At 39.3% G+C, this 22,441-nt stretch overlaps 1 protein-coding gene across 2 annotated transcripts in view; it reads left to right on the top strand.

Moving 5' to 3' along the window:
- The first annotated feature begins 4 nt into the window (after positions 1-4).
- Positions 5-22,441, top strand: part of LOC139765993 (probable RNA-binding protein 46) — a 33,766-nt gene continuing 11,329 nt past the window's right edge. Inside the window, exons 1-5 of one of the 2 annotated variants that reach the window (XM_071694031.1) lie at positions 5-856; positions 16,025-16,193; positions 17,405-17,555; positions 21,341-21,440; positions 22,369-22,440. In XM_071694031.1, the coding sequence (XP_071550132.1) occupies positions 143-856; positions 16,025-16,193; positions 17,405-17,555; positions 21,341-21,440; positions 22,369-22,440 (1,206 nt within the window). In that variant the 5' untranslated portion in view covers positions 5-142. The remainder of the gene's footprint in view (positions 857-16,024; positions 16,194-17,404; positions 17,556-21,340; positions 21,441-22,368; position 22,441) is intronic. The other variant, XM_071694032.1, reaches the window with a different exon arrangement.

Here is a 22,441-nt window from a genome sequence, read left to right as displayed (position 1 = left end):
ATAGTTCTGAGGTTTTCCTCTCTTGTGGTAGAAAACGTCGGAGTTGGTCATGGTGGCGGATGGTGTTATCGTTGTGGCGATAAGATAAGGGCGTTAGCATACCGTTAGCGACGGCGGACTTCTTAGTTAGTCTGGAACTAGGATGACGAGTGGACCTGAAAGCAGCACCAGCTCCGGCACCGAAGACGCCGTCGATCCCATCAGCGTGCAGCACATGACGCAGGCGCTGCAGGGGCTGCTGCAGCACACGGGTTACCCGCTGGTGCAGGAAAACGGCCAGCGGAGATACGGGCCACCACCCGGCTGGGAAGGGCCACCACCTCCTAAGGGTTGTGAAGTCTTCGTCGGCAAAATCCCACGAGACTTGTTTGAAGACGAGCTGGTGCCGGCGATGGAGCAAGCTGGCAAGATCTACGACGTGCGGCTCATGATGGACGCCCCTGGCGTCAACCGTGGCTACGGCTTCGTCCAATACTCCAACCGTCAGGAGGCCGAGAAAGCGCTCCTTACCCTCAACTCTTATGAAATCCGTCCTAACCGTTACCTGGGTGTAACCCGCAGCGTCGACAATAATCGCCTCTTTGTAGGCGGCATCCCCAAGAACCTTTCGCGGGAGGAGGTGCAGGAAGAGATGAAGCGCGTCACGGAGGGCGTCGTCAAGATCATCTTATACCCTTGCATCAACGACCGCACCAAGAACCGGGGATACGCCTTCGTCGAGTACACGAGCCACAAGGCCGCAGCCATGGCTCGCAGGCGGCTTTTCTCCGGTCGCGTGCAGCCATGGGGCAATACTGAAGTCAAGGTGGACTGGGCCGAACCCGAACTGATCGTCGACAACGACACTATGTCTAAGGTAAGTCTTGAGCCCATCTGTAGCTAGGGAGTAGACTGGGGGTAGACTGGGGTGATGGTTGGGTCTCTCCTACATGTCATTTTCTCTTGTGAGAAGGGCCTTCATAGTGCTGTGTTAATCTTCCTCCCACCTCCCACCCCTTTATCCTAGGATGAGGTAATGCCCTGTGTTAGCTAACCTTGCCTCACGCCTCCTGGTCTCACAGCAATGCTCAGAGTTTTAGAGGTACATTCACAAGCCGTAGAGTTGTAAGGTGTAAGATATAACTATAGGGTGATTGTAATGAAAGATAAACTTTATTTTCACTATATGAATAACAGCTTATCACTACGTATGGGCAGGTTCGGTGTTTAACATCTAGCCATTGATACGTTATCGCTCATTGTTCAGCTTTATTTACATCAAAGTTTATACATCAGGTGTAGCTTATTTCGACACAAAACAACGATGAATAACCCCCCAAACTTTTGTGGATTGAATATTTACATATGTTCTCGTGATTTTTAGATATTTACCTATAAAGACCCCCATGATTTGGAAGCCTCGTAACAATTGGAAAGGGACTTCTTGTTCGCTGGAACAAGACGATATAAGTGAGAGTTACTGGAGGCCTCGGGACAAGTGCTGTGAACACGTGTTATTCCTTCGTCAGGGCTTAAAAGTGCAGTGTAGATGAGTTGAACAAGAATTTGAAAATTATGAACACAATAAAGGGCCGAGAAGGGAGGAATGCAAGGCATGAAACAGTAGAGATGTCATCAAATTCTATGTGTTGGGTAAGGTTAAGGGAAAATGTTGAACTATGAGAGGAAAACATGAACTGTATTAGGACACCTCATTTTGTTAAAGTGTTAATGCGTTGAACTGGGTTATAACACGTGTGTTAATTAAAATATGCTTTGAAATAGATTAAAACTAGTTTGTTGGATTAGCATAGAACAAGGATGCGGAGATACACGAATTTATTGAATCAAAGCAGAATGTGTATGTTGAACTAGGATAGAACATAGGTTGAATTAATGTTGGACTAAAGCGTTGAAGTAGGGTAAGAGAAATGTTGAATATGGAGGATAGGACAAGTTTGGTGAACTAATGAAGAGAAAGTTGAAATGAAGATAAACGTTTTGAATTAGGTTTAGAATAAGTACGGCGGACTAGGATGAGGCAATTGTGGTTGCCAAAGGTCTTTGGGGTTAGGGTAAAGAATCAGTAGTTAGCGAGCTAGGGTAGTACAAGGTAAGAAGCAAGCTAGGCTAGAACAAGGTAAACAGCGAGCTAGGCTAGGACAAGGTTAGAGGCAAGTGAAGATAGGACAAATAAGGTGATTTGTAACCTATGATAAGAAAGTGTTGAGGTAGGATGGGCAGCGGTAAGGCAGTAGCAGTAAGAATGAGCTATGCTATGGCAAGCAAGATGTGAGCTTGGCTGAGACAAATGTGCATTATTACGATATGCAAAGCAGCGTTGATGTACCCACGACCAGGGCGCCTGGGCTTTCAGGAATTGGCCAGGATGTCTTGTCATGCTTCCGGTGCTTATGGAGAACCACGTCATTAGCTTATAAAAATGTAGACGAGTCATATACTGTGACAGATTCATTTGCAACAACCGAGCCAGCTATGGCGAGACATCAAATTTTATTAGAGTTTCTCGTTTACAGTTTTTCTTTACTTAATTTTTCTTTTTTTCTCAGCCATCATTTCAGTGTCTGTCAGGTTTCTTTCTCTTACCTTTGATGTCAGTCTTAAATCACTACCTTACCCACTCGTGGGCTACTTAGGCGTCCAGTCCACAAACTTACAATCTTTTCATCACTGCTCATAAAACTTATAATAATACGTAACTGACATGACTTCAAGATTTTCCTTCTGTGAACGCTTAGTGACTGTACTGCTTTTTTGCCTATGTGTCATCGCAAGTCCTCCCCTTGATGAACACCACCATCCCTTTCCTATATACCATCGCCAGCACATCCCACTTATCTATATATCTCTTCGTTTCCCTGAAGCCCAAAGTAGTTCGCCTTCTTCAGTACTTTTTTTTCTCTCTCTTCTTCAGAGACCGTTTTCTGTGAATTCAACTTATCGTCTCTTATCATTCGCTAGCCAAAATCCTTATCTCTTATCGGGCTACGTGTTACATTTTTACCGTGCGTCTTTCACCACTGACAGGTTCTAAGGAGGCCGCACGTTCTTCGTTACTGTCTTATGTAAATACAGTTTTCAATTTGCATAATGTGCGGTAAGGTTAGAAGATAACTTTGTCAATGGGGGATATATGAGCCTTTTTTTTTTATTTTACAGTGAATTCTTGTAAACAAGTATGTAAGGGTTTACGTGATTTAGATTTACAACGAGTAAGTCAGTTTACCTTCGCCACTTTTATCATTTTCACTTAGCGTGATTTACGCTCTGGCTACATACAATTATCCTCTTTCGTTTCCAGAATTCTTGCCCAATACTTATCCTTGCACTTAATCTTTACTTAGAATTGATACTTTTCAAATGTAAATCATTTCATATTTGTTTTGTACGTACTCCATACGCATTTTTTTTTCTCTTTTTTTCACTTAGAATTAATACTTCTCAAATGTAATAAGTTTCATATTTGTTTTGTACCTACTCCACACGCTTTTTTTTTCTCTCTTTTTGACAATACTGAATCATATCTTGGAAATATAACCGTATTTCTTCTTAATTCCATCGGTATTTTGTACACGACTGTACGATCTTTGAGCACAAAGGTACGAACGACCCTTGAATGTGATAGGCTGACCTTTGTCCCAACACTTAATGGGGGTCACGTTTAAGCACCAGGTCACCATACCGAAGGGTCTTAGGCAAGGAGTTGATTTCTAAACATCATAGTAGTGTATGGATATTTTTTTCTTTAAGTTTTATTTTACCTGATAGAATTTCGCTGATGAGTTTTCTCAACGGTGATATGTCGTCTTCAGTGATATGAAACATTTTTCAGCGATCTGGACGCGGTTTAAAGTGACATGGGTATTGTCTACAGTGATATCAGTGTTCTGATAGTGTTATGAGGTCTATTTAGGGTGATACGAGGACGGTCTAGTGCTGGTTAGTGTACAGTGCAGTGAGGACTGTTGAGTGATGGGAGTATTGCAGTAATACGAAATGATATGAGTGATGTCTGCAGTGGTATGAGTACCTTACAGTGATATATGCGTTTTACAGCGATATGAGAACATTCTACAATGATATTAGTACAGTAAAATTATAGTACTGTCTACAGTGATGTACGTAGATAGTGTAGCGTGATTTGGATACTGTCTACATGTGTATAAATTCTGGATAGAGTGATGCGAGTGATTTCTGCAGTGATGTGGGTAGTATACAAAGATTTGAGGACCATATTATACTCAGATGAGTATTATTTACAGATGGGAGCAATGTTTCCGGTGATGTGTGTACTATTTATCACAGTGATTAGTCAACATTGATGGTCGTATTATGTTTAAGTACATCAGCACTACACGATCGAGTGAAGTACTCGAAGAACTGCACTGACTTCGGAGGGATCGTGACTTCGATGTGGGTTAAGGGTAAGTTACGTTCTAATCAATATGGTTGACGATGGCTGTATGGCTGGCCAGCGAGCGATGACGGGTGGTATCAGGGTGCTAGAAGTTCGGGTTGGTTGACGTTCTCTGGAAGGCGCTACGTTGTTTTTCATTCGTTCGGCGTTGGAATTACATTATTATCATTATTATTGTTATAATTATTATTGTTATTATTATTATTATTATTATTATTATTATTATTATTATTATTAAAAAGTTTTCGTCTGATTTCGTCGCTGTATTTCCGGAATGACTTCCGTGTCGTGTTGTCAAAATTGGAGGCAATTTGTTTCTCTCTCTCTCTCTCTCTCTCTCTCTCTCTCTCTCTCTCTCTCTCTCTCTCTCTCTCTCTCTCTCTCTCTCTCTCAGAATCAGATACACAACTCCTTCCTAACTCTCCTAATAGCCCCTTAGGGAGGGTAAAATTTCTACCCACCGTATAAAAAAAAAAACAAATCTTTAAACCAATACAGAATTTTCTGTGGACTTCTCGTCTCGCCCCTGGCTGATGCTGTGCCCCGAAATTTATGTAATTTGTGCGTGTCAGACGCGGGCTGGGGGTTGGGGGAAGACCTTACCCCTCGCTCTAGGTTCCTCTTGCCCTAAGTTTCTCTGGTTATCTTTATGATTATCTTTTTCTTTCCTCAGGTTACATTTTTGTACTTTATTCGTTCACGGTGTTGTCCTGTCACTTTGTTTTTCAGTGTTAGCTGAGGCCCTAATCAAGGCCATACCGTATATATATATATAGTATCCCTGGGGATAGGGGATTAAGAATACTTCCCACGTATTCCCTGCGTGTCGTAGAAGGCGACTAAAAGGGGAGGGAGCGGGGGGGCTGGAAATCCTCCCCTCTCGTTTTTTTTTTTTTTTAATTTTCCAAAAGAAGGAACAGAGGGGGCCAGGTGAGGATATTCCAAAAAAGGCCCAGTCCTCTGTTTTTAACGCTACCTCGCTAACGCGGGAAATGGCGAATAGTTTAAAAGAAAAAGAAATATATATATATATATATATATATATATATATATATATATATATATATATATATATATATATATATATATATATATGGGTTGTGTGGGCGCGGCCGCCAAGTACATTACGGCTCGTCCCATTGCGAAGGTCGCCTACCTGTTTGGTACGTGGCCCATGAACTACCTACGTCACATGTTATCACACGAGGTTAATGTTAGTCGCCAGATAAGATGATTTAACGATGGACCAGGTGTATGATTGTACTACAGCCTTGACGAGTAATTTCACTGCAAAGTGTATCGTAGAGCGGCAACATGATCGGAAACATAAAGTAATCTGTTTGAATTCCATGCATGAGTGAGAGAGGAAGAGAAATAATGACTTGAAATTTACAAAAAAAAAGAATAGCTCTAATTTATATAAAGCGCTTGATAAAGTCATGTCGTCGAAGTTTCGCTCAAGAAAGCTAACTGGAGAGATATTTAATGTGTATAGGATACTTTAATTTGAGCTCCGTTTTCTATTGTGTCTCTTTTTATTGTATTCCATCGCAGGCTTTGAATATACCTGGTACAGTATCTCTTGGATACCGTATACCTTAGATGCATTACCTCAAATCTAACAACATAAAAAGCACTTGCATGTGAATAGAATATTGTGTTATTACAGTATCTCAAACGACATTTTGGCATTTTCGGTCCCTCGAACTTGCATTGTCCTTTAAGGAAAAGATTACTGCAAGTTGGTGGTGTGGGAGAATACAGGTAACTACGAGGTAACACCGTGGCTGAAGAACAAGTTGAGCGTTTCAGTAGAGCGCGAGTGAGAGTGTGGGAGGGAGCGTAGCACCGAGGTAGCGACAGACCAGACGCTGTGAGTGACGGCGGAGTTAGGGAGATTATGATAACTTCGTAATCCCAGTCAAAGACACGGAGGGAAAGGGGGGATTAGGTCGGCTGGGGCAAGCTTGAGGTGTCGAGAGGAGGGTGTGAGTGTGTGTGTGTGTGTGTGTGTGTGTGTGTTTATGAGGGGGGTGGGGGTGGGAGTGGAGGGGGTATCGTTGATAGCGTTCGTGAGGGGTCACACGGAAAAGATGGGGGGGGGAGACAAAATGAGACATACCCGCTCATTGAAAATATTAAACACGATGAAAAAAAATAAGAAAAACTATACCTGAAAATTGACGCTAGATTCAGAGAAGCAACACAAACCGGTTGAAAACAACGATGGACGTAAAGAGTACGTAAACTAATTGTCGTTTGCAAGATCTTGACAGCAACACAAACAATAAAACACATTCGGTCCCCCGCGAACCCTTCGATCACATCATGAGCAACTTAGCATAACTGAACTCCTTACTAAACCAACACAGTATCACTGCTACACGCACACACACACACACACACACACACACATCACGGGGTATATTAGAGTGCACTAGACATACATGCATATTCATATACATAGGGTCCCAGCAGGCCGGAGATATCTGCGTAAGAGGCATTTGCAATACATCATCAATAACCCGCTCACACGCCTCGATAACGCTGCGCCATACATCTTTACACAAGACATCTGAATCTTCACTTTTCCTCTTCGGTAGAGCAACATCCTTGCTCTCCAACCACTCCGGTAAGAGAAGGAGAGAGAGAGAGAAAGAGGATCCTGTTGTGTACTCTGACGATGAGATTTGGTGTGAGAGGCAAGGTAGCGGCTCGCGATAGCTGCCTTGCCTCTCGCCTCACCGCCTAAGAGAGAGAGAGAGAGAGAGAGAGAGAGAGAGAGAGAGAGAATATCAGGTAGGAGAACGACACAAGAGACTTTGGCAGACCGGCTGGCTGTCGTAGGGCTGGAGAGAACGGGAGAATCTCGAGACAGACGAGATATAGCAATCTTCGGTCGCCTCGGGAGGGTGTCCCCCCACACACTGCCCTTGCCAGACTCCTCCTCCTCCACCTCAACATCAAACGTATGCATCACATACATCACAAGAGCCGATCAAAGTCTACACAGTGTAATCAAAATGTTGAATACAATTTTTTGCCGTTGAAATTACAACCTGAAATTGATGTGTTTCGATTTCGTTCACATATTCTGTATAATAGCGTTTAAATCCCTCGTTCACATATTCTGTATAATAGCGTTTAAATCCCACGTTCACATATTCTGTATAATTGCGTTTAAATCTCTCGTTCACATATTCTGTATAATAGCGTTTAAATCCCTCGTGCACATATTCTGTATAATTGCGTTTAAATCGTTCACATATTCTATATGATAGCGTTTAAATCCCTCAGCAAAATGTTAACACATTCTTAAGCTTTGAATGCCTTTTATTCATTTAAGAGTTTAAAAGATTTTTCACCACTGATACATTAAGTATTCCAGCTGAGGAAGAAAATAATAATATTCCTGGTGAGAAGGAGTGGATTAAGATAGAGCGTCATGACATTATTGCCTCCAGTCTGGTTGTGTAACTCTCATATACAATGGAATTCAAACAGCAACAGACGACTGGGTGCTAGCCGAGGCTTGTGATAATGGAGAGATCGGAAACTCACAGGTCAGTGTGGGAAAAGTTAGAAGGTATACAGATAATTCGAAGAGAATCGCTTGTAACTTGTCAGTGTGACTAAAAGGAGGCGCAGATGATTAAGTCATGGACTTGAAGCGAAATATTTATCGTCAATTCTTAAACCTCTCATTTGTTCTGCTTTTTACCACTCTTATTGGCAAATCGTTCCTTATGTGAGCAATCCTGTTGAAGAGAAATACTCATGAAAACATGGATTACTAATAACCATTTTGTGTACTCATAACTACAGTGAAAGTGTATTGCCATTAATGTATATCATTTACTGCCATTGAAGTATAGATAGCAAGGAATACCCTTTTATTAGTGTCCTCATTCGAAAGAAATTAGCCAATATCCCATAGTTCATACATAGCTAAGCTTCCTGAATCATAACCAGTTATATATTTCATGAGGGGATTTCTATTCGGTATATTTTCATATGACTTCACCTTGATTTCAAGTTTATTTTTTTTGAACCTACTAGGCTTGGCCTGTAGGCGGCTTCAGCCTTCGACGGTCAACTTGGCTGCGTTCGTCTTTTCCCCCCTCACTATGTGACTGTGTGTATAACTTTACAACGTAAGACCTTAGTAATTCCGTTCATTCTTCGCCAACTTCGTCAAACGTTTCAGTTTGTCGCATAAAAATCAAAAGATAGTAAAACAATAATTTGTTTACATATATCTCAGCTTTTAAAGCTTTTTTAAAAAATACACAATCCATGACTAATTTAGACATTTGACTTTATTTTTACTCCTCTCACAACACCTCTGATTAACATCCATTGTCTTATAGATAGCGTAGCTACGATGTGAATTATGGTTGGGTTTAATAAGAGCCCGCTGCAAACGCATTACCCAGCATACTGGAGGGTTTCTTATAGTATCGTGAAAGGATGTGGTTTAAGGATTAGGTGAATATATCTAGGTTGTATTAGGTTATGTGGTGAAGTGTAGGTCAGGTTCGTTTTTGATAAGTATATAAGAATTACATCCAAAGTAAGCTTTCATTACATGGCAAAGCGTGTCCACCATCACCCTAACTTGCGCCATATTTGTTTGTGTCCATGTTTCCGTTTTGACACTTGTGAACGGTATTACCTAAAAAGTCTTTTGACACAATTTGTGCGTGATATTGGACTTGTTTTAAAGGACTTCGTAAATTCACACTACTACAGTTGAATGTTACATTTTCTGTTTTGAATTATTTTTTTTTTTTTTTTTGATCAAATCCTTTCCTTTTGACTTGAATGGTTCTTCTTGGTTTTTGATGAAAGTTAATTTTCCCTTTGCGCATGAATTTTGTTCTAACCTCTACTCACATACAGTCCAATGCTTAACAAGGACGGCTCTTGCTTATGTGAAAAGTTGTTTTACACTATGTTATCCCACATTGGATAAAGAGATTTCATTCCCAAGATTAACCTTGGCTTTATCGTGTACAATAGAGCTGTAACGGAATAGGAAATGCACTTAAGTGTATCGATGTGTATAGATTTCTAAGGAAAAGAAAGCGAAATACGAGAGGGGTGGAGAAACGTAGTTATGAAGAAAGGGTTTGTTAGGCGGGGGAGATAGACTAGGCTTGTTTCTGTTTTTTTCATTTTATCTCCTGTAAGCTTTTAGGGTTTTATCTTTTTTATCTTCCATGTTTCTCTATTATCTTTCGTCGCTCTTGCTGTTAAATGTAGCAACGTTGTTCTGGAGTGCGCATGGCTGTTTGCTGTTGTTCTACCAATGTTTACGACATGTAGCACGACGGCACGGCCCTTTTGGTAAAGGTGGTCTGACGTAGACCTGAATTGTAAGGTTCAGGTCAAAGGTCAGACTCGTCATGCTTGAGAAAGTAAAAAAAAAAATAGTTTCAAACTGTGTTTATGGAAAAAAAAAAAACTTGGAACGAAATTATAGATATTACTTATTATTACTAGTTCTGTATTCTTCCAACCTAATTTAAACTAACCCAACCCACCCAATTCTTACCTAACCTAATCTAACATCACCCATCCCAACCCAACCTAATCTAACCTAACCCAACCTATTCTAACCTAACCCAGCCTATTCTAACCGAACCCGTGCTATTATAACCTAACCCAACCTATTCTAACCTAACCCAGCCTATTCTAACCGAACCCGTCATATTATAACCTAACCTATAAAACAGGGGGAGGGGTGGTTTCCATGGTTTCATCTATGGAAAATACAGAACCACTCACAAACTGGCGCAGCGCCCAGTTAAGGCAGTATGGTGGTATGAGAGGTGAGCAAGCATGTGTTGGTGGGCGTGGCCGAGCATGGAGTAGCTCAGATAGCGTCGTCCTGGTGTTGAACAAAGCCCTGTGTATTCACCGGTATCAGTCCCTGCCGGCAGCAGCTGTTGATAACACGGCACCACCCCCTGCGACAGGGGGTTACCGTCTACCCTCTCCTGGCTAACAGGTCCCCGACCACCTCGCTGCCGATAAAAATGATGGCAAAGGATCCCTGGGTATACTGTTATAAAGTCCACACTTAAGTCCCGAGGTACTTAAGTTTATCTTCCTGTGGCTCTTAGAGTGAAGGAGGGAAATCCATTACAGATCTCTCGGTGTTTTCTTCTTTTTTTATATATATATATATACATTAGGCGAGTCCACGGCCATTCCTGTGTTAGATGAGGCCCCATTTGGTTCCTGGTGACGGGTTGGTTTCATCCCACGGTACGTGGTAGGAGCGAGGTGCTACTCTCTCAGTCAGCCTTCGCGTCAAAACTCTACACAGGGTGTTTGTTCCTCAGTGCTGGCAGGAGGTAGTGGTTTCTCAAGGTTTTCTCCGCCTTGATATTCTTGCCGGATTACCTGTTTCTCGGTAGCAATGATGTTTAGTGTTAACATATGATTAATGTTGAAGAATGAAGCTGTGTCGAAAAACTGAAGCCTGAAATGTGGATTGAAGACAAACAATTTTGAAATTGCATGAAAATAGTGTACTCAAGCGATTAAGTTTGTAGTCCTTTTTTACACTTTTTTTTTTCCATAGGTTCTCGTTACTTGAGAACGCACTATTATTCATGGGCCACGTGCATAGCGAGAGTGTAAGTGGTCATAGAATTATCTTTAACACCTGAAGAAGGTGTTAAAGATTTTTCGGTTGGTGGATGTAACTTACGTTGACGGCCTTAATAAACCTGGCAGTTGATAGGCTTAAAGCCACCAGCCAACCATACACCATTAAATCGGACAAAGAAGCTTAATATTGTAGGGTATATTAATTATACTCCAACGGTTTAAAGTTACAGTACAGTGGAATTGTGAATTGGTGTTGTATCGACAGTAATAGGGGATTTTCAATGCCGGTGCAAAGAGAGCATCTTTATAATGAACTTTGATAAATGTGTAACGTGATTACTGTTTGTGTTTTACGTCTTTGTTGTCCGTCTTTGAACGCTATGTGTATCGTGTCTTTACTTCTTTCTGAACACACACACACGCACGCACACACACACACACACACTAAAAGTTTTAGATTTACTTTCCTTGGAAGAGAGAAGAGTAAGTGATGATCGACGAAGTGTGCAGTGGACAGTATTTTGAGACAAATAACAACCAGAGGACATAACACGAAATTAGGCAAAAAAAAAACTTGTAAGAATAACGTAAAGAAATAACTTGAATAGTATAAGAGTGGTAGATGAACGGAACAGATTGACTGAGGACATGGTTAATCAAGACAGCATATGTAAATTCGAGTTGTATGATAGTAAAGTGTTCAAGAGATGGGGCCCTCACGAGCGTAAAATTCCTTCCCATTACGGGACCAACGCACAAACACACCAGCTTGAGTCAGGTACCATGTTATCGACCAATCCTGAAGGGGGGATGAACATCTGGGATTGACCGTGGGCCCATTGCCATGCCTGAGATTCGGGCTCGCCCCTGGGCGGAGACTCATGGTTACTGTAGTGTCTGTCTGATGTTACCGGGCTTCGCTGGCCTCAGGTGACACCAAGGAGAGCAAAGTCCGCTTCGGCAAGGCTCCATCAGCTTTCGAAATAGAGCAATTTGTTTATTTTATTTATTTCCATGTATTTATATTTCCTCATTTAATTTTTGACTCGGGGAGACTCCGTGTCATTGGCGTACATTTAGTCCAATATTGAACCAACTTTCCGTCCTGACAGAAGGCTGCCAAACTGGTCTTCAAATTTTGCCAAAATGGGAAGAAATTTGTTGCCAAATGAATGAGTTCCGCTATCGCATTTTTTTTTTTTTCAGCCAAAGTTATAGATTGGCCGTAAATTGCCTCGCTTTTCGAATAAATTAGAACTTGAAAGCTTTAGGTATGTAAAAGTAAAAGTACATATATCTTTTTTTTACATGACTCACTCTGGACACCACATTTCCGTAGGTTCCATGTATTTGTGGGAGGGGTCAATATTCCCCCAACCCCCTTCCTCCGATTTCGATTTCTAGTTTGCATCTTTAAGGACTTCGCTTTAAGTGGAGTGTTGCGGGACTCTCATATAATTGATCGTGGGATTATATAATGATAATAATAATGATAATAATGATAATATCGCTTATGAATAATATCTGCCTTGAACCATACAAAACGCAGCATTATAATAGTTATATCAGAACCTAACTATAAAAATGTAATATTTATGATTCTCATTCCTTCGTTAATCAGTATTAAAGTAAAGGTTGTCTGTAATTTGACCAAAATAAAAGTTGTAATGGTTCTAGTCATGGAGGTTGTCGATTACTGTACACGATATTCGGTAAAGATGGTGCGAAGGGTAAAAGGAACTTCTCAGATGAATATTGGTTAACAGAAGATAAGAATATCGTAACAAGATAAGAATATCGGAGCAGTTTACCGCAGAAGACGTCTTTTACGAAAGAGGAAATTGTGGATGTAAGAATGAACAAAGTGGTACTGTAACAACTTTACAGAGTAGTGTGTCCGATGTGGAAGAAGGGCATCTACCCCGTCTGTGCATTTGAGCACACAGACCTCTCAACTAAACCTGAATACATGTTTGATAAATAACTGTCACGTCGATGTAGACTTGTAGGGAAATCGGAATAAAGGAATTCATGTTTTGGGGGGTGGCATAGGTATACCGTTGTCTGATCATTCTAAAGCCTTGACAAGGCGAGATGGGGAGAATCGTGTGGAGTGTTTGCTGAATGGATCACGGGGTGGCGGGAGGAGGAGCTCAGCACCTGGAAGAGGTCTGAGAGTGTATATTGTCGCGCTTCATTTTTCCCTTCATATTCTGGAGACCCTGTCACTCATTACTACCAGTGTTTTTCTTTTTTTAATGGAATTTAAGATAACACGACGTATGTGTGATGAGCGGGTTGGATTTTTCTCTGGTGAGGGTTGGACCACTGTGTTTGAGACAAACCAAGCCAGCACCATAGGGTTGGGGAGGGAAGTGACGCAAGCCTACATAGACACTAGCTACAGGGTTAGGGAGGGCAAACCTAATCTTCCCACCTGATTAACACACTTGCCAAGAGCTGCGATAAGCGGCTAGATCGGTTGGCTGTTGGTATATTCATTCTACAAAATTCTTTTTTTTTTTTTTTTGGTATGCTACGATAAGTTATGATGCCATATTTTGATTTTACTCCCGTGCAACTTCCCTGATTAACATGAAACTTTCCCTGTATACTTCTTGCTCCACCTACCTAACCCCTTATAACGCCTACCTCCCCCTTCTCTTCTCCCCCATAAGATAAAAATGTCCTTGAGGTAAACTGATAACCGTTATCGGTGTACCGGAAGAATAAATCATTAAGAATGTCATATGGTGTACGTGTAGGCTCTGCCTCCCTTCGACACTTTTCCTTGTCTAGGATATTTCTCCTCTTGAATTTACATTAGTTATTCCCTCAGAGGCGTATATGCCTAATAATAGAATGCAGTAAGGAAGATCTGATGAATTTATAATAGGTAATGGGTTGTTGGGAAAGTGCCGGCACAGGAGGAGTGTGTTGTGACAGTGGTATGTGAAAGCGTAGGTAGCTGTCTGGCTGGCTCACATGACCACTTCGTAATCCCAGCACGTGTATCATGGACTCACATTCTCATACAGGGACCCGCACTTTCACACACACACACGCACACACTATAGACTGACCATATAAAAGGTGTGAATTGTTGTATGATTGTGGAGAGTTCACAAGAGATGAGGCCTCACGAGTCCTTCCTTGGACTTTAGAAATAGGTAGTTATACACACATACAGTAATAAGAAATAGGTAATAACACAGTAGGTAACTAGGCTCTCCAGTACTCTGATTTTTGTCAATTATAAGTTTTTTAACTGCAGCTCGCCTTTATTACTTCATGAAATTCAGATTTTGGGGAGGATATTCATCCCGAGGCATTTGACAATGGTTCGTTCATAACAATGATGAGATTTGTTGTCTAATCTTAGATGTGTATCTGCAACACAAGCCCTCGCCACCACCGTACTAGTGCCACAGTTGCCGCCAGCCCTTTATATAATAGTTTCCACCTCTGCCGTACGTCACCATCATTACCACCTACAATTACATCGTTACTATCAGCACCAGCACCTTATATACAACACCACCACCGCCGAAGCCATACATGTCAACCTTACTGTACATCACCATCATCACCCCAAGGCTGCACCTCAACTCCATCATCACCCCACCTCTTCCCTACCACCATCATCATTCCACATTTCTATTTTTTTTTTCTACTTTGCAATGAACACTAAAGTCTGCATCTTTTCTTCAGTGAGTTAAACAACTGTTTCATGTTAGCAGTGTACCATTCAACAACAGAATACAGTTTCTCATGTTTATGAATAATGTTAAGACTTTAGGACTATATGTTTCTGTAAATTAAGTGATGATAAGTAAGATTGGTGCGATAACACCATTGAAAGTAATTATGTATACGTTTAAAGAAATGCATCATTACAGCTTAGCTGGGATATATAACTGATGTAAACATATGATATTTGATTTGATAGTTGTGTAAATGAACTTACTAGTAAGGTGATCAAGATTCGCACCATTTACGTTGATTAGATATTGCAAAAGTGTGCATCTTCAATGAAGATATGTAAACTGCCATCATGAGTAGGGATAGGAAGCGTTTTTGGATTAACACCATATGAAAAAGTCATGACTTTAACGTAATTTAAACCTTTTGGATGTAGAAAATAATCGTTGTGGAAGACATTGATGATTGCTTAGGCATTTATACAAAAGAATGCACCCATTAGTTATTCTTTTTCAGTGGGATTTTATTTCTCCCGTTAACACGAAAGCATTGGCTGAACAAACACATAAGGATGGGGGTATCTTTGTTCAGAGATCTTATGTAATACGAGAAGAATATTTACGACTTTTCTTGTTTGTATTCAGAGCAACATATCAATAACTAGAAAAGATTCTACTAAAAATTGGATAGGAGAATTAACCTAGACTCATTCCTCCTAATTCACTTGTTCACTGATTGAATGATTAGAAAAAGAACATGTAAGGATTGAATATGTAATTATTCTGGCTACTAGTAGAATTTTTAGGACTATTTAGATACATCCATAGAGTACAAAGAAAAGGAAAAGTAAAATTTCTTCCTGGGAAAGGATTTTCCTGAAACCATCATATTCCACTTATCTGGACATAACTGAACTTAACCAGAGATAGCATAGCCTTTGGTCTACACCAGCTTGTGAATTCTGAGGTAGATGATAATCTTTCTTTTATGAGTCAAAATCTCATACTGTACTAAACTGCAGTGGTATGAGCAATTGAGCTGATCAATTCATGCACAATGTAATCCACAGGCTCATTTGAAAGCGAAGAATGTATTTTTCATTTCTGGCATACAGAAGAAATGAGAATACTTTACTTGTATTTGGATGCTTTTCCTTGTGATAATTTTATGTGGTTGAGTGAGAGGAGAGGAAGATAAGTGAATGGAGTGACTGAGGCAGTAAGGGAGTCTCTCTTTGGTTTCATCCTGAAAGAGTAGCTGAAGACCTTGTACTTATCATTTCAGGTGAAGATTCTGTACATTCGCAATCTAGCACTGTGTACAACGGAAGATGACATCAGACGTCTCTGCAACAGCTCAAATGGAGTAGAGAGAGTCAAGAAACAGAAAGACTATGCTTTTGTCCATTTTGCTACTAGGGAACAAGCTGAAGTTGTGAAAGCATCCCTGAATGGTAAGTTGACAGGGCAAGTATGATTACAGTACATTGAAATTATTGTGTGGTACTTTCACAGAAAATGCAAGTTATTAGTATTAGAGTTGGAATGGAGAGCTGCGGTACATGTACTTTTCTCTGTTCGTGTATATATATATATATATATATATATATATATATATATATATATATATATATATATATATATGAATAAGTAAAATAGATATATATACTGAATTATGTCAAAAAGTTTGTTTAGATTTTATCCTGTAAGTATCCCTCTCTTAGCTGTTTCATCTGAAAATCTTTCAAGTGTAGTACATTATTAGCTGATGCATTATTATAGTGTGGGTCATTTGTGATCCTACCACCCCATGTGGTGTGTGTGTGTGTGTGTGTGTGTGTGTGTGTGTGGTATCAAAGTTCAAGGGAATAAATCAATAGCTGGTGTTTCAGAAATGGAAGAACATTGTTGGTTCTCACTACCTTAAATGTGTCCTGACCTCGTTCGGGGAGTATGTTATGGGATGTCATTAATAGAACATTTCGCATTTATTATTAACATCAATTTCAGCAAAGATTGAGAGAATTTCATGTCATGTACCTCAAGCATGTTTCTCAGCAAATTAAGGTTTACTATTCTTTTATACACTTAATATTCACTAACAACAAACCACTTTATACAGTACTACCATATATCATGACTGCATTTTCATGAAATCATTTGGCTCACTGGCGTACTTCATCTTTTCAAGGATGTTAATTTCTTATAAGATACCTGTGCTTCACAGGCACTCATTTTAGATTTCCATATTTGAAGGAAATGATTGTGGATACAAGTGTTGTGGTGCTGACTTTGGATATCACCTAGGGATTTTGTCTCTGCTAATTGCTTTAGTTGGGGTCATATGTTATTACTGATTTATAGAAAACTTGATTGATGCATATATTTTGATTTAAATTAGCAGTATAAAGTTGGACAGACTAAAGATTAGAATATTGATTTGGGCCATTTATTCCTTGTATAAAGCTAAATTGGATTAATTGTTTTCTCCTTAGCAATTATTAAATCACATACTTTGCTTCTTGCTTTCCAATATTGACTAAATTTAGATATATTGATTTATATCATCAGTCTTATTTGTTGTATAGGATGTATATAGAATAATTTTTTTTTACATGTAAGACACAAGTAGTTGCTGCACACAGACTTTTATATCATCTCACAGGACGAATTGTTCATGGTTGTGAACTAGAAATAACATGGGCAAAGCCTATAAAGAACCGTGAAGAGTACCACCAGCGTAAGGCTATTGGCCGTTCCATGGTCAGTGCAGGACAGAAACCACATACATTTATCCCTCATATTGCACCAGGAGGGTAAGTGCTACAGTACATTACCTTAAACAAAAGTCTATGATATAGAAATTAGAATTGAAAGATCACAGCTGTAGTGCTGAGAATTTTAGACCCATCGTATCAGAAGTGTAATGTATGTAGGATATATATTGTCATCCGTGTGTCACTGTTTATTAATGTCTGTGTACACTTACATGTTAGCACAGTAACTCAAGAAAAATACATGAAATTTCATGCGTACATGATAGGTAAGTTCCCTGTGGAGGTCACCAACTGCTTAGATTTTAGGGCAAGCCATTGCATAAATCTGCATATTAATTAGTTTTTTAAGAGGTATGATTTAGAAGTACTAAAGTGATGGGATTTTCATATTAGTAATGTACTTTATATATTAGGCAAAAAAGATAGCTTGCAAATTTTTTCAAACATTGCTTTCTTTATTTACTCTTGATGGGACTTAAAGCAATGAAAATGCCTCTTGATTATGTTAGTCTGAGTATACCAACTTGCAGTCATCATATGTATACCTTCTATGATGTCCAGCTGATCACCATGTTCCAGTGATGAATGGTAAATATATATGATTGATGTATATCTCATGTTATGAAGGTATATTCTTCAAGTGTGTATCTCACAAATCCTGATCTCATCAACTCCAGAGGGAGAATACGCAGATGAAGTGTTCTTGCATCTTTATTGTGTTGCTGCTGAGATTGGATTTTAGGAGTATTAGGGGTAATGGGTCACTGTATTTCTTAGAATTTTGTGGAGTATTGGCTTCCATGATGTCTTTGACTTTTTGCTGAGGATTGTGAATGCCACTACCAGTAGTGCAAAACCCCAGCTCTTCAGTTTGAGATGCACTGAACTTAAAAACACATACCTCAGCATTCTTTGAGACCTCTTTTATCTCTTCACATAGTCAAGTATTTTGCTCTTCTTGAGTCATACCTGTAAACGAAATAATGTTCTCAAAATAGATGATGTGGTGTGCTACAGCTAGATGTTTAATAGTTATATGTAAACCTAGAAGTTTAGGCCAAAAAATGACTGTATTGGGTGTTGATGGTGCAATACTTCTGAAACTTTATGTCCTTAGGTAGTTAATGAAATGCTTGTATCACTCCAATCTTAGTGAAGAATTGATATCCTGCCAGTGCTATTGACATGCCCTTATGTTTCACTGGTGAATGATAAGCCACTCACAACTCAAAACTGATCATTATTTTGCATTCACTGCACATGTGCATGGTACCATCTTTCTTAACAAATGGGGACTGTGGGTGTGCCCCATTCTCAGTATGTGACCCATTCCCAAGTTTCACTGGCCTCTAACTTGTGCAGTTCCAGCTTTATCATCGATTTAATTGTAAATGCAAGTGTCATGGAAGGAAGGACCTTTACCCAGTTGTTCATATTCAGTTGGAGATGGGTTTTTGTTCTTTGGACTTCCCCCAAACCATTCTTGAAAACATTTTGTAAGTATGCTAATAAGGTGTCAGTGAAACCCTTTTAGGCTTCAACCTGGGATAGGGATGGCCACTTTAGGGGAATGATACATACCCATTTAAGGCCAAACAATGAATCACAGTCACCTTTGAGTGTAGGTAAGGGCAAATCACTGTAGGAATGAGGTCTAGTGTGCATTTAGGGAATTGCTTTGCAATCTCTGATATCTTCATTACATCAGCTGTGATATTCAGGTGCATTTGCAAGAGTTAACCATTTATGGTCACATTCACCATAATTTGTTCTTTGTTTAGGTACTTGTATCATTGCTATATTTGAGAGATATCCTAGTACTTATTTGTTGCTTTTGTTTGTTAAACCTCTACTTTGATTTGTTTTGCTTTGCTTTGCCTACATGTGTTTGAAAAATTTCTTAACGAATTACATCAGCAACAAGTTCTGTCAGTGGCAGGACACTTATTTCTCTTAGAGCTAGGATAATATCCCAATTACATCTTCCACCCTTACTTGGCCCATATTATTTGTGGACCCCACTGTTATTACAGTTCTACTTTCCCCAGTTCTGGTGTATGTTTTTTATGGTTGACACATTTTTTGTGAAAGATATTTTATCATTATCTATATATTGTGCCTGTTTTTAGGTAGTTTCCATAGTGCTATCAGGTTTAATAAATGCGCCTAAATCCATCTCTTTCTTCCTCGTCAGTTTAGTTCTATTTACTGATCTTTGTTATTTGATATGGAATCTCACAGTTTTGTCTCTTGGCCCACAGTGTTCTGCTGCATTTTTTAATTTGATGCTACAAGAATCTACTGTAGTATGTGGTTGTAGATCCATAATGCTGATTTTTTTTTCTTAACTTTCTGTAGTATCCTTTTAGGGATAGATTTATCCTCCTTTGAAATCATTACATTCTTTAACCACTTCTAATCCAATGGATGGGAGAATTTCTGCAGTTGTTTTCTCTACTCTCCACACATCAAGAGTATCACTGTTTAAAAAACTTTCCTCTAGGAAAATATCCCATGTGCTGAACTCTTTCTTCCCTTCTTGTACCTACTGATTTTGGGTATAACATAATTGATAAAAGGCTCTGATCATTTACGGGTATCTTAACTTACTCATGTTACCAACCTGGGATGTGAAGGGGGGGGATGGGACCAGCAAATGGCAGGGCAGGGTAAATGGTAGTGGCTAGAATGCCTGAGCGGAACAGACTCATTACCTCATTCCTTGTTTTTGTTTTCAATATGACGCTGTTCCTTCTGTGGTCATTTTTTGTTCATCATTTTGGTGTCCTTCTTTCTCCAGAGGGCTGTTGCTTCCCCTTCTCGAATATATGAGTGGGATCATCTTTGTGCAGTCATTCACTCTTTTTGCCTATGTTATGTCCAGTACATTTCCCACATCCTTGTGTTGAAGTTTAGATATATACTATGGGTGTATATCTTAAGCTGTGAAGACATATTCCACATATTTGTATCACATATCCCCATCCCTGCCACAATGTTATGTCCAGTACATAACCATGTCCTTATAATGATGGTGAGATATATGTTGTTAGTGTTTATTCCAAACTGTGAGGGCATACTCTTAGGTTTAGATAAGGAAAGACTGAAGTTCCTGCTTTTTTGCATCTATCATGGGTTGTTAGTCTGCATATGATTACTAAATTTCAACACTATGTTTTGACAGTTTGCTCAATTTTGTAGTTTTGCTTTTATATATATATATATATATATATATATATATATATATATATATATATATATATATATATATATATATATATATATATATATATGCGGGAAATGGCGAATCGTATGAAAAAATATATATATATATATATATATATATATATATATATATATATATATATATATATATATATATATCTTTCTTTCTTTCGTACTATTCGCCATTTCCCGCATTAGCGAGGTAGCGTTATCAACAGAGGACTGGGCCTTAGAGGGAATATCCTCACCTGGCCCCCTTCTCTGTTCCTTCTTTTGGAAAATTAAAAAAAAACGAGAGGGGAGGATTTCCAGCCACCCGCTCCCTTCCCTTTTAGTCGCCTTCTACGACACGCAGGGAATACGTGGGAAGTATTCTTTCTCCCTTATCCCCAGGGATATATATATATATATATATATATATATATATATATATATATATATATATATATATAGTGATTATTAGAGGATGCAGCAAACAAGGTGAATTGCATATGTATTTATCACTATTCATTCTTCAAAGATTAAACTATTACAGAGTAAATTTCTTGTGATCTGCATAATAGATATTCTGTTATATTAACTTGGCAATTCACTTTCAGGGAGCCATTGATAATGCCACATGTACGCCGTGCAGCGGGTACCCAAGGAATGCAACATGTCTCATCTAGAGGAGTCCTGCCACGATCCAGAACTGCTGAAGTAATGACAACCATCTCTTAATTGAATACTTTTAAAGCTTGAATATAGACATGCCGACTATGTATGCTATTAAAACATTCTGTCGGTGGTGTGAACTACTTGTTCTTCATGCAGATTTCTTTTTTCCTGCTGAAATTTCTCATTTTACAACACACACACACACACACACACACACATACATGCACGCACACAGAGGGCAGAAGTGTTAGCAGATGGTAACATCAGATTGAAAGTGATGTATTTAAATGTTTATGGGTTAGTAGTAAGTGGTAATGAACTGGAAACTAAGTTTAACAAAGAGCTCCCACCTGCTCTGCCTAGAGGTGTACATGATGACACCCAAATCCAAAATGTTGAAGGTAGGGCATATCTCATATCATCACCTTGTTGGGAACAAATTACTGGAATCTCAACATGAAAGGGACTTAGAGGTTGTCATACAACTTGTCACTGGAACACCACATTAGGAGAATTAAGTGGATATTGGGTTAATTGATATCAAAATTGCCTTCAAGTCTATGAAGAAAATAATCAGTAAGATAACTAGGGCATACAATGTTTGACTTAAAGAAACATTGGAATACCATGGAGAAGGCCCAGTGGAAGGCAGTGAACATTTACCTGAAAGAAGAGAAAATAGTGATGGGGAAAGGATAGGAACACATGAATTGCTTATGTTAGAAAACAGAAAGAAAAGAAGAAACATGATCACAAAAAAAACCTAATTCATGGGAGTTTGAGAAGATGATTTTTCTATTAGAAATATGCCTTGCAGTTTCATCAATGTTTAAACATCCTTTCTCTCGGATGGGTTGTAAGGATTTGTCTCTATAGTTTTAAATTTTTCAAAATACTGTGTGAAAGTTTATGCTTCAAGAAAAATTCTAGTGTGATCCTCTGGATGAATTCTTGTATTCTTTATTTTCAGACTCATCTTGTTGGAATCCCTGCTCCTGCAGTGTTAGTTGCACAGGAAACACACGTCAAAAGTCCCAGTGAGG

This window comes from Panulirus ornatus, chromosome 56 (assembly GCF_036320965.1).
Source record: "Panulirus ornatus isolate Po-2019 chromosome 56, ASM3632096v1, whole genome shotgun sequence".
Taxonomy (NCBI): domain Eukaryota; kingdom Metazoa; phylum Arthropoda; class Malacostraca; order Decapoda; family Palinuridae; genus Panulirus; species Panulirus ornatus.
The sequence above is the reverse complement of the archived record's forward strand: the minus strand, read 5'-3'. Positions and strand labels throughout refer to the sequence as shown.